Source organism: Globicephala melas, chromosome 8 (genome assembly GCF_963455315.2).
Source record: "Globicephala melas chromosome 8, mGloMel1.2, whole genome shotgun sequence".
NCBI lineage: Eukaryota > Metazoa > Chordata > Mammalia > Artiodactyla > Delphinidae > Globicephala > Globicephala melas.
Window position 1 is genome coordinate 34,041,311 of NC_083321.1, and position 12,660 is coordinate 34,053,970.

The window sequence follows — 12,660 nt, forward strand, 5'->3', positions numbered from 1 at the left end:
TAAAGATTTTTTTTGTTAAATTGGAGAGAAAAAAGTCTATCTTTCACCAGAGTCCCCCAGATTTTTAGACATGCTTTAGAAGTCTTTAGGCCTCCTCTTGCCAAGTTACTCTTACAGAAAATACTTTCCTCACTGATGGCGGGAATAACTTCATAACACTTCTACTTCCCACATGATACAAAATAGAAGAGATACTGGGACATTTCCAAAATTAAGGGAAATTCCACCTTACATGGGAGATTTTTACCAAATGGAACTGGAAGCTGGAACTAGAATTTGACACAGGAAATTTAAATTCAAATGTTGAGTATTAGCTCTCAACAATTTTTTTTTTTTTGTGGTATGCGGGCCTCTCACTGTTGCGGCCTCTCCCGTTGCGGAGCACAGGCTCCGGACGCACAGGCTCAGCAGCCATGGCTCACGGGCCCAGCCGCTCCGTGGCATGTGGGATCCTCCTGGACCGGGGCACGAACCCGTGTCCCCTGCATTGGCAGGCGGATTCTCAACCACTGCGCCACCAGGGAAGCCCAGCTCTCAACAATTTTTGAGTCTTGTTCCAGTTTGTATCCATGACTCAATATCCTCCAGCCACCAAATACTTATGTTTATTTCTCCTGAATTAAGCACTTATTGAGCCTGTTTTTACCACAGTGCTGACAGTGTAATCTGATTACATATGAAGTTTCAAAAATTATAGTGTTTTTCAGAGAAATGAGCAGATGACTAATAGAGACCTTTCTGGACCAAGGATCAAGACGAATGACCATTGATGTGGACTCCATCAGTGTACTGATGCTAGCAAAGACATAAAGATGTAAAATCACCTTTGGTTTATAAGGTATGCCAACTGTATATGTTACATGAATGGCCATAAAACAGATAACATGGAGAAAGCTGTTTTTATGTAACTATTTACTCACCCCAAATTCCCATGAATATTGCAAAGAACACTGTTGACTCATTGTCAAATAAATGGGAGAACTGTAAAACAATAACAACATCACAAAGACTACTTAGTATCAAATGAGGGAGGGAAATTGCAAGTCTTTTTAACATACCACAATACATACATACCTTTGAAGCCCAACAGGTAGAATTTAGTCTCCAATAGTCACACATTACATCACAGAGTGGGCACATGATAATCTGACCCCCAATCTCAGGGTCACAGATCTCAGTGCTGCAGAGGGAAGAGGAGAGTTTTTGTTTTGTTTTGTTTTGTTTTTGTCTTGTTTCGTTTTGTCCACACGGCATGGCATGTGGGATCTTAGTTCCCCGACCAGGGATGGAACCCATGCCGCCAGAAGTGGAAGTGTAGAGTCCTAACCACCGGACTGCCAGAGATTCCCAAGAGCAAAGTTATATTAAAAGTGATGTGCTTGGGTGAAAGTCCAAAGCTGCTTTTATTGGAACAACATTATACAGCTTCTTACATATGGCACAAGGGGAAATGAACTAGCAATTTTTGTAGATCAAATCATGCTTTGAGGAACAGAATCTTTAGAGCCCATCATTAAAAACAAATTTTCCATAAAGCACCAGGTGAGGGGTAGCTGCTATGTTTGGGTCTTTTTCAGAAACATCAATTATCTGCTGCCATAGGAAACATTCTGACACAAATTCCAGAAAAATAATAGCAACAGTTTCAGTTAGCATAAGATTCTCTATTTGGGCAACGCAGCTGCACTTACCTGCTTGAGTTATCATGCATCGATAATAAGCCGTAAATAAAACAAGCTAAGCCAACTATAGCTGCAAAAAACAGCATTTCTGTGTAAAATCCGAGAAAGACAAAATAGATGCCAATTTTTTCTCCGTAATAATCCCTATGAAAGAGGGTAAAAAGAGAATCAGAGGTTGTAAGAATGATACAGTCCTGAGAGTCTTGGTTTTGTATTCAGACAAACTTGAATTCTAATTTTGGCTCCATTGCTTTCCAGCTGTGAAATTTTGATAAAGTTACTAAACTTTCTAAACCTTAGTTTCCACATCATAAAATGCAGGATAATGCTTAGCCATAGAATTGGTGTAAGGATTAGAAGAGACAACACATGTAAGTAAGAAGCCAACTGAGTGGAAGTTAAGATCTACTTTTGAAATAATCAGGTAATTTGAAAAGCTTTTAAATTTTAAAGAGAGTTTAAATGTTTTGAAATAAAGTGCAGAACATTCTTCTAGCAATTAACAAATCAAAATCACATTCACAATCTGTGCATGGACTTTCGCTTTATCTCTCTCTAAAATTGAAGAATATACTCAGACCACAACAGATGAGAGTGGTTGTATGTATGAACTTCCATCTTCCTTTAAATTTGGAGCTCTGATGGATGCTTATAGAATTGTAAGACAAGGAGCAAACCAAGGAATCAAAAATGAGTGTTTAATCAAGTTCCATAAAATATACAGTTCAGCACTTGCTTTACAAAGAGTTAAAAAGTGACAGCATTAGTTGGAATAAATGTTCAAGTCTTATAACCAAGTTTTGGGGTTTTTTTTCTGTTGTTTTTTAAACCAACTCTCTCCTTAAGGAATCTCTCAAAGAACCAGAGAACAAGGTTTTCTCTGCCTCATAAAACCAGGTTTTTTAAAAAAACAACACAAAATAGGTTAATCTTCTCCCTTATTCACGTAGATCTCAGCTCACCAAATCCGTGAAGTCTTACCACAGTTTCCTAGACAGAGAGATGTAATCCCTTTTGGGCTCTAATAGCATGGTATATATAAATCTATTACAGCACTATTTATTAAATTGTAATTTCCACACATGCTCAAAAAACAGGCAAATCTAAACATAAAGGGTTTAAATTTTACATAACATAAACTTATTTAACATAAACTTAATTTCCCAATGAGAAGGTTTTTAATTTTTTTTCACTCAATATTAATCTTATTGAATATCCCATTCTTCAGTTTTCAAAATTTCTAATCTTTTCTAATGAAACAGGCATCTCTCTGCTTGTACCATCTTTCATTCTTTCATTTTTTCATTATTTTCAGTGATAATAAACATTTTTACATTGTTGTTTTCCCTTGTTCTGCTTTTCAAATTACTATAAACTTGAAATTAAATTATAATTCCATTGTATTCCCTTGTTAATTTACCATTTACAACTTCCTTAGGTTCACTCACACAGGATGAGTAAACTTGCTTTTTCTCTTTTTTTTGTTTTTGTTGAAAAACATAGCAATTATTATAATACTGCATAACATCAAAATCTAAAAAAAAGAATAAAAATATTTGATTTGGGAAAATTTACTATTCATCGTGTCTATTTCCATTTGATGTTTTAAAAATTATAGAATCAATCATTTTTAAGGTAAAACATCAATATTACTGCTATATGCTTAAACAAAAAATTATTTGGGAATTCATAAAGAAACTGGATATTTCAAAGAACTACATTTTTCTTCCTTTCAAATTTCAAGAATCTTATTCCTTGAGAATTAAAAAAAAGTCCTCAAGAACTCCAGACCTTTAATTAGTATTTAAAATATTCTCAAAAAGAGAAATTCTCAAATGAACATTTATTATGTATGGAATTATAGAAATAATTTTACTAAACTTTGGACTTGAGGAGCTTAATAATAGATTAACAACTAAACCATCTCTTAAGAATGCAAAAAGCAAGAGACATGTCTTAGATTTGTATTATGGTAAATACGTATATATTATTTACATATTATTGAAATAACGTTTAAGATGTTAAATTCTTATTATTCAAAACAAAGAAAATGAGAAAAAGCCAATAATATGAGATACTCTGTAAAGTATCAGACATAAGGAGAAAAAATACTTCTTTTGAGTATTAATTTTTTAGAAAAATTTGCCTTTTATTTACACTTACGGTATTTCTTAACCTGTCCATTTTACTTGCTAGATTTTGCACTCATCTGTGGCCCCATAACATTTAACAGGGCATCTCATAGGTAGAAGACATTCAATATTTTTCGTTGTGAGATCTTGTGAGAAGGCACTGGTCTAATTTTGTATTCCCAGGACTTAGTCTGAGACATAGCAAATAATCAAAACAATGATGGTGGAATTGAAATAAATATAGGCTTGAGGAATGAATGAACAAAATGCAAACATTTGGTCTAAAGAGATTCATTTTTCCCATGAATTCATGGACATCTGAGAAACTTAGCTTAGCGATTACACTATTTTGGCTTTTAATAGCACCATTATAGTCACTGTAAACATATTTGTTCTAACCTATTTGCTATATAGCAGTATATCAATTTTAATTATAAGCATTAAGCCATCCCAATAGATGATATCAGAAAAATTATTTGGAGCTCTTAAATTGGAAAGAAAAAATGGGATCAGAAGGCATATAATATTGAAGACTGATAAACCACTGATGGTAACCTTTGTATTCCCAGTTATCCCTGAAAAAATATAATCTAATATGACAAAATGATCAGTACCCAAAAGGCAGTAAAAATATTTACAAACATTTGGACATGGAACTTAAGTTTGGTGTAGAGATAACATGAAATATGTGAAATCTAGGAATTCAAATCCTATATTCTAAATCTCTTTCCAGGCACCCCTAGTCATCATTTTTTTTTAACCCTCTATATCCAATCCACTAGGTCCAATAAATTCTGTCATAAAAGTCTTTTTCTTTTTTTTCTTTCTTTTTTTTTTTTGGCTTTGTCACGAGGCATGTGGGATCTTAGTTCCTCAACCAGGGATTGAACCTGCAATCCCTGCATTGGAAGCACAGAGTCTTAACCATTGGGACCACCAGGGAAGTCCCATAAAAGCCTTTTTCTAATCCATAGTCCCCTCTTTCCTGTTACCAGTGCCTTGGATATGACCTTCAATATCTATTACTGGAAAATTTTTATTTTATTTTATTTTATTTTTGTGGTATGCAGGCCTCTCACTGTTGTGGCCTCTCTCGTTGTGGAGCACAGGCTCCGGACGCACAGGCTCAGCGGCCATGGCTCACGGGCCCAGCCGCTCCACGGCATATGGGATCTTCCTGGACCGGGGCACGAACCCGCGTCCCCTGCATCAGCAGGTGGACTCTCAACCACTGCTCCACCAGGGAAGCCCTATTACTGGAAAATTTTAACAGCCTCCTTACTTCCCTGACTTCGGTCTTGCATCCTTCTACTATCTGTCCTGTTTCCAAGAGAGTAATGTTTCTAAAGCACAAGATTAAACAATGACCGTTTCCTCCTTTAAAGGTTTTCTCCTTTCATCTTAGCAGTGTTCTTCATGATTTTTTATTGATAAACATTCAAATCTTACCAGCCACGCCTCCTAAATGAAGAACTAAATGCACAATGCTCTTCTTTAGCCCAGTGCTCTTTACTTGTTCTCTCTACATGGGATATTCTTAACTAACTTGTTTACCTAGCAACCTGATACTTCTCTCAAGACACACTCAAGAATAATCACTGTGAAACTTTCCCTGAGGTTGTCATAAAGGTAGGTGCTCTTTCCTCTGTGCTCTGTTCTTTCATGAGAATCACCCTGCTGTAATTATTATGCACTTGTGTGTCTTCCTGCAAATATCTTTGTGTTAGGAAACCACGTTCTGATTACCTTTATAGCCCTAGCCTCTTGCTGATATCTAGCGATGCTAAATAAATGCTCATTAAAGGAATGTGGGCATTGTAATTATGCATCTATAGACAATTCCTTTCTACTTTTAAGGATATTTTTATTTTTAACAAGTCTTCCCATAAAAAACTTTCCTAAAACCATAAAATCAACAAGGAGAGGAAATAAAACCATACCTGATATAGGCCTTCAAGCATCATGACAGAGAACACCATGATCTTCAAATTACTTGTAAGTAAAGAAATAAACCCAGTTCCAACTGAGTACCTATTACCAGCTGCCATACCTGAAGTACAGAGAGCAGTGAAGAAGATGCTTAAGAAATTCTAGGGAAAACATGTGAAGTAGGGTGGGGACATTAGACAAACACAGACAAAATAATCCCTGGGAAAAAGTCTAACTAAATGCCATAATACTGAACACATGTTGGGACTTGGTAATTCGTAGTACTAGCTAAAAGAAAGGGATCTGAAAATGAGTAAGCCTGGAAGTGGCAGCCTCAGAAAAGCAATGTTTCTGGGGAAGAATCAGATATAAAGGATGGTACTTCTTAAAAGTGGCAGAAAAGAGAGAGAGTTAGGATTCTATAGAAATGAAAGAAAAAGTGCATGACAAGCACAGGATATCATCCATGAAAGAAACTGCATGGAATAGGAAAATAAACTAACAGAAGAGTGTACTCTAATGCTAGAAACTCCATGAATTAAACACAAACAGAAAAAAGCAGAGCATACTATACAAAATTATGTTAAAAAAAAACCTGAAAATGTGAAACAAAGAGCTTCAGCTGATGAAAATTCTCCCAAAAGAACATGAGGAATACTGTAAAAAAAACAGTACAAACTGAATTAAATGTTCTCAGATAAATAACTGGAAATGTAAGAAAATATCAGAAATATAAAAATAAGAAGTGGGAAAAAACAGGAATAAATAAAACAAGAGATGAAAGAAACCAAAAAACAGAGGAAAGAGAAGAACCCTATAAGATCATGTCAGAACTGATGATGAAATTATGAGGTATTCAAGAGAATAAATGGACACCAAGTGAAAATCTAATAAAAGATGATAAGAAAAACAGGATACCTATCAAAAGAATGAAAATGACATAGAGAAGTAAAAAGAGTCTCAGGAAAATTGTTTGATATGAAGACAGGCAAAAAAGACCAAACATACAGATAACTGGAGTCCAAAGAAAATAATCAAAGCACTGGAAAATAATTATATTTTAAAACTATAACCCAAGAACACTTTCCAGAAAAACAAACAAACAAAAAAAACCAAACAAAATAAAAGATACATAGTTAAAGGATCCACCAGGAACAGGGAAAACTGACTTAGAACAACCAATTCCAAGACATAATGTGTTAAAACAATCAGATTTTAAAACAAACAAACAAGCAAACAAAACTCTCCAAGGCCCCAGGCAAGATGATAAATTAATGTACAAAGGCAAAGAACTTCCTACTAAATGAGGACACACCAGAGGCATTTCCAGTAAGATCAGGAACAAGGCAAAGACACCAACTATTATTCAACATTGTTCTGTAATTATCAACCAATTAATTGAATAAAAGAAAATAATTATAGACATAAGAATTGGTAAAGAAAAGTAAAATATTTCTATTTAAAGATTATATGATAATATACCTCGATAGCCTTAATGAATCAATAAAACTAATTCAATAAAGAATTCATCAGGGCATTAGAATATAAAACTAACACTCAGAAGACAATAACATATAACATGTAAGTAAATACATAATTTATAATAGCAACAAAAATATAAAATACTTAGGATTAAACTTAAGAAAGTTTTATAACTCTATAACACTCCTGAAAAACCCCAAAGTAGGCTTAAACTAAGACATACCTTTCCCTTGACAACTTTTCCTTGATTAGAATGTCTCATCATCAAAATACCAGCCTAGGGCTTCCCTGGTGGCGCAGTGGTTGAGAGTCCGCCTGCCGATGCAGGGCACACGGGACCGGGACATGATGCCCCAGTCCAGGAAGATCCCACTTGCTGCAGAGCAGCTGGGCCCGTGAGCCATGGCCGCTGAGCCTGCACGACCGGAGCCTGTGCTCCGCAACAGGAGAGGCCACAACAGTGAGAGGCCTGCGTACCGCAAAAAAACAACAACAACAAAAAGTACCAGCCTACCTAAGTTAATTTATAAACTTAATTTGATACCCATAAAAATACCAACCATCTTTTTTAGTAACAAGCTAGACAAGTTGATACTAAAGTTTATATGGAAGAATAAACATGTAGAATGTACAAGGAAACACTGAGAGTAAGAGCTATGACGAGGTATTAGCCCAACTAGATATTAAAACATACTAGAGGTAAGCCACTACAATTAAAAGAGCCTTCTGAATCACTTTGCTGCACACCTGAAACTAACACAACATTGCAAATCAACTATACTCTAATATAAAATAAAAATTAAATAAATAGCCTGCATGGATAGTTAGCTAGATCAACAGAATAGTTGCTTTCATCCAGAAAGCAACTCAACTGCATATAGAAATCTAGCATATGATAAAGGTGGTACCTCAAATCACTGAGGCAATGATAAACATTTTAATAATAGATTTGGGACAAGTAGAATAGAAAGTGCATATTTAACTTTATAAGAAACTGTCAAAGTTGTTTTTTTAAAGTTGCTATACCATTTTGCATTCCCACCACCAATGTTTGAGATTTCAAGTTGTTCCATATCCCTGATAGCACTTATTGTTGCGAATCTTTTAGATTTTAGTTATTCTAGTGTGTGTGTGGTGGCATCTTAATGACATTTTAATTTTTATCCCCTTAGTGAATAAAGATGTTGTACATCTTTTGATGTACTTATTGGCAATCCATAATTATATTCCTTTGGTGATGAATCTTTTATCTTTTGTCCATTTTAAATTTTGTCTTATTATTGAGTTGCGAAAGTTCCTTAAATAAAAGTCCTTTATTGATATGTGTGTTGCAAATGTTTTCTCCAGTCTGTGTTTTGCCTTTTTATTTTTGTAACTGTCTTTTAAAGAGCATACATTTTTAATTTTAATGAAGTTAAATTTATACATTTTTTAAATTGTGCTTTTTGCATTTGATCTGAAAAGTCCATGCCTAACTCCAAACCACATATGATTTTCTCCTATATGTTCTCCTAGAAGTTTTATAGTTGTAACGCTTACAATTAGTTCTCTCATCCATTTCAAGTTAATTTAAATTTTTGTACAGGATAGAAGCAAGATTCACATTTTTCATGTAGATAGCCACTTGTTCTAGCATCATATGTTGAAAGGACTATCCTTTCCCCAATGAATGACCAGGCACCGTTGCTGAAAATCAATTGACTATATATATGTGGATCTATTTCTGGACTCTCCTTTTATTAAAGATTTTTCTTTGGAATAATTTCAAATATATAAAGAAGTTACAAGAATAATTCAAATAATACCCATATATCCTTTAATTCTTTTATTGTAAAAATATTGCTGCATTTGCATTTTATCTCACTTCATATATTATATTTCCCCATATATACATGCCTTTTTCTGAACCACTTGCAAGTAAGTTGGTTGAATATGTACATCATGGTCCTTTACCCTTAAATACTTTATTGTTTATTACTAATAATAAGGATATTACCCTACATAATCACTGAGAAGAAACCTTAGGAATAAGAGCTGTTTTCTGCAGTTCCTCCCTCTGTGATAATATAGTGTTTTCTTTCTTGGCTTTTTGATTACCTAGTTAAAAACTTTACACCTAGCTATCAATTCTTTACATTAAATTGTGTTAAAAATTTAAGTTTATTTAAAAACTTATTTCATTACTGAAATGGAAAAGCAGTATAATTTGCTATAAATGAAAAGTTATAATAATAGGATGAAAAGGTTTAAAATGTTATTAAATTTAAGCTAGATACTGCCATCTGATGGAAAAATCTGAGCTTCCACTTTGTTGTAAAAGAAAATCAGCAAGTGCTAACAAGGTACTGACCTGAGGTGTAATGCATTTGTCTGTATCAAGGGTTGTAAGTACAAACCTTTGGGGAATATTTATAGCAGAAACATCTGTAGACAGCTAAATACTCTCAATATAATTTGAACAATGTAAAATATGTAAACCTCATTCTGACAACTTTGCTTTTTTGAAAACATACCATGAAAATATTCTCCAAGGGCACTAATTGTAATAGTGAAAAGTTTGAAACAGCCTAATCTTTTTCAATAGACGAATAGACAAATAAGTTATGCAAAATTTATAATATGGTACCCTGTGTTGTGTTAAAAAGCACAAGATAGATCTGTGTGTACTCAAAGGGAAGTATGCCAATAATATACTATTTAGTGATAAAAGAAAATCTTAGCAAAAAAGTAAATAAAGATTCCATTGCTCCAGGAAAAAAAAAAAGTGTATGTATTTTACTTCACATGCACATAAAAATAAGACTGAATGGCTATTACCAAATAGCCATAGTTACTTCTGTGGAATTCAATGGAGGTGTAATTTCACTTACAACTTTGCACATCTCTTTATTGCTTGGAATTTTTTAGATACATGTCCTACTTTTATAATTAAAAAAATTAAATGGCTATTAATCAGAACAATTAAAATATCCATCCAATCAAGAGTTTATATAAAGATTTACAGAAACCACAGTTTATATGCTAGTTGCCTTCTATTTATTCTTAAAAATTTCCCCTCTTATTTGCCTTAAATGAAACTTTTGGAATAACATTTCACTTGGTTTGGATGTAGACATGAAAATCAGTCTCATAAAAAGGAGGCTGTGATGCTGTGCAAGCAGAGCAGTAAAAGCATATCTCACTGAGTAAAAATACTGCTACTAGCAACCAGGGGTCTGTAACCTGATTGTTTCTTTATTGAAATCATAGCAGGAGTCTCCTAACATCCTCTATGCATGTAGTATTGTCATGGTTCAAAGCAAGAACCTGCAACCATAGTCTTCTTGCATAGCTAATGAAACTGTCTAAAGAATTGAGATAATAGAACAATTGCCTTCACAGCTTTCTGAGATCAACACACACACAAACATCCATACATGACCTTTCTTCTATCCTCTAAATTCCTAGACGCAGAGGAAAACAAACAAACAAAAAATTATTGTGTTAAACACTAAGTGCTAACCCCATGCTAAGAAAATATACATATATCATTTAATTATCAAATAACCCCATAAGGAAAGTACTATTGCTATTCCTATTTTACAGATATAAGTCTCATAGAGGTTAAATAACCTGACCATATTTATATGCTTCTAAGAGAAAGAGCTTGGATTTGAACCCCATGTACCTAAATGCTAAGGCCCAACTTCTGAACCATCAAGCTATCTCTGCACTGTGGTTAAGACCATTCTGACAACAGCATTTTGCTCACAAATGAATGACTAAATGGTAGTGTAGATACAAAACTGGGAAGATGGGAAACGTAGTGGGTGAGAATAGTAGTAAAAAGAATGGAATACGATGCCATTGTGAATAAAAACCACATAATCAAGTTTTAATCAGTTTGATTCTGTGTAAGAAACTTACCTAATCAAATTAAAAGGCTGCTCCTTGTAAAAATAGGAAAACCGAGCCCAGTTCTGGCAAAGTGTGTACCTTTCATTGACAGGATTCGGAGGTTCTGATGGCTTCCAATATTGACCCTACAGACACGCAAGAAGAAATTACTGAATGACAAAGCAAAAGACAAGGGTGAATAATGGAACACTGCCTTTATAAAAAGCCTAGTGAATGAGGCAAATGTTCTCTTTCACTTTTCGATTTGGATTTTCATATTCTATTGATGTAAATTACTAAATCATTTAGTGTATTGTAGAGTGTAGTACATTTGCTACACTGTACAATAAATGAAAATAATAGTGCTTTATTTATTAAATTTTCACAGCCAGCTATCTAAAAACACAAGTTAAAGTCTGAGACTTTGGCTTTACTCAAGCTGCTCCTTTGACCTGGAGTCCTCCTTTCATCTCTACTCAAATTCCAACAGTCACAGCTCACGGATTCCCACAACTGTATAACTGGCTGGGACTTTGGAAATAGGCTGACATTTTTATATTATAGATGGAAAAACTGAACCCCAAGCAAAGTTAAGTGAATGATCCAAAGTCACACAGCTATGACTGGAATCTCCTCTAGGCAACGTGTCTTGTCCTCACTGGCCATCGCTGATATGTTTCCCAAAGGACTTAAAATATACAACAGACTTTAGCACTTAAAAGCCTCAGTATTGTTTCATAAGTTCCTTCCCCATTTTTAGGTACTGAGTAGGCTTATTAATATAAAGTTAATTAGGGCCTAGCAGAGCACTGTCTACACATAGCTGTTCAATATTTTCTCTTGAACTGTTTGCCTAGACAAGTAAACTACTGAAGACAACACTGAGCAAACACCCAATCTAAACTTAAGCACATATGAAAATCTCTATATGACAAGGTATAAGATTTTATATCATCCAGATTCCAAATTTTGTCTTCTTCTCTAGGTTGTCCTACTGAACTGAGAAATGAAATAGAAAAAAAGAAAAAAGCTGCCTATTTGCGTATCTTTAAAAAAAAAAAGGTTCTTTAAAGTACATAAGAGAAAAATCCAGTACCTAAATCTGTATTCAGGAGAGAAGAAAGGAAAAAAGGTAAAATTAATAGTAAATGATAGTTCTCTGTAGCAAGAGCTCAGTAACACTGATTTTCTAGTGACCGTGGAGGACTCTTCTGGAAGGCTAGATATATGGAGTAAAATTGCTGGTGACTGAGGACAGTTTGGCTTTATGACCTGGTGAGAGTAAGAAAAGAATCAATGCCCTAAAAACAAACAAACAAACAAAAAAATCCTCAAAATCTTCAAAAGAAGAATGAGCCCTTTTGCGAAGAATGATTAACAAAGAATGTGTTGCAAAGTGTTTATTAACTATAGATCTCTCTACTTGATCAAACGCTGTGGCATCATTTAGAATCCATAATCCCCTAGAAGTTCTTTTGCCCCAGGGAAAAGTGTGTGTATGTGTGTATGCGGGGTGGGGTAGTTTCTCTAATACAAGTTAAATTCACCTGAATTGATAC

At 34.3% G+C, this 12,660-nt stretch overlaps 1 protein-coding gene across 13 annotated transcripts in view; it reads right to left on the bottom strand.

Annotated features, from left to right (window-relative positions):
- ANO5 (anoctamin 5) overlaps positions 1 to 12,660 on the bottom strand; it is a 97,975-nt gene that overhangs the window by 35,052 nt on the left and 50,263 nt on the right. For all 13 annotated transcript variants that reach the window (XM_060303418.1, XM_060303422.1, XM_060303417.1 and 10 more), the window contains 4 exons: positions 11,132 to 11,247; positions 1,692 to 1,826; positions 1,075 to 1,180; positions 921 to 981 (listed from right to left, as the gene is read on the bottom strand). In XM_060303418.1, the coding sequence (XP_060159401.1) occupies positions 921 to 981; positions 1,075 to 1,180; positions 1,692 to 1,826; positions 11,132 to 11,247 (418 nt within the window). The remainder of the gene's footprint in view (positions 1 to 920; positions 982 to 1,074; positions 1,181 to 1,691; positions 1,827 to 11,131; positions 11,248 to 12,660) is intronic.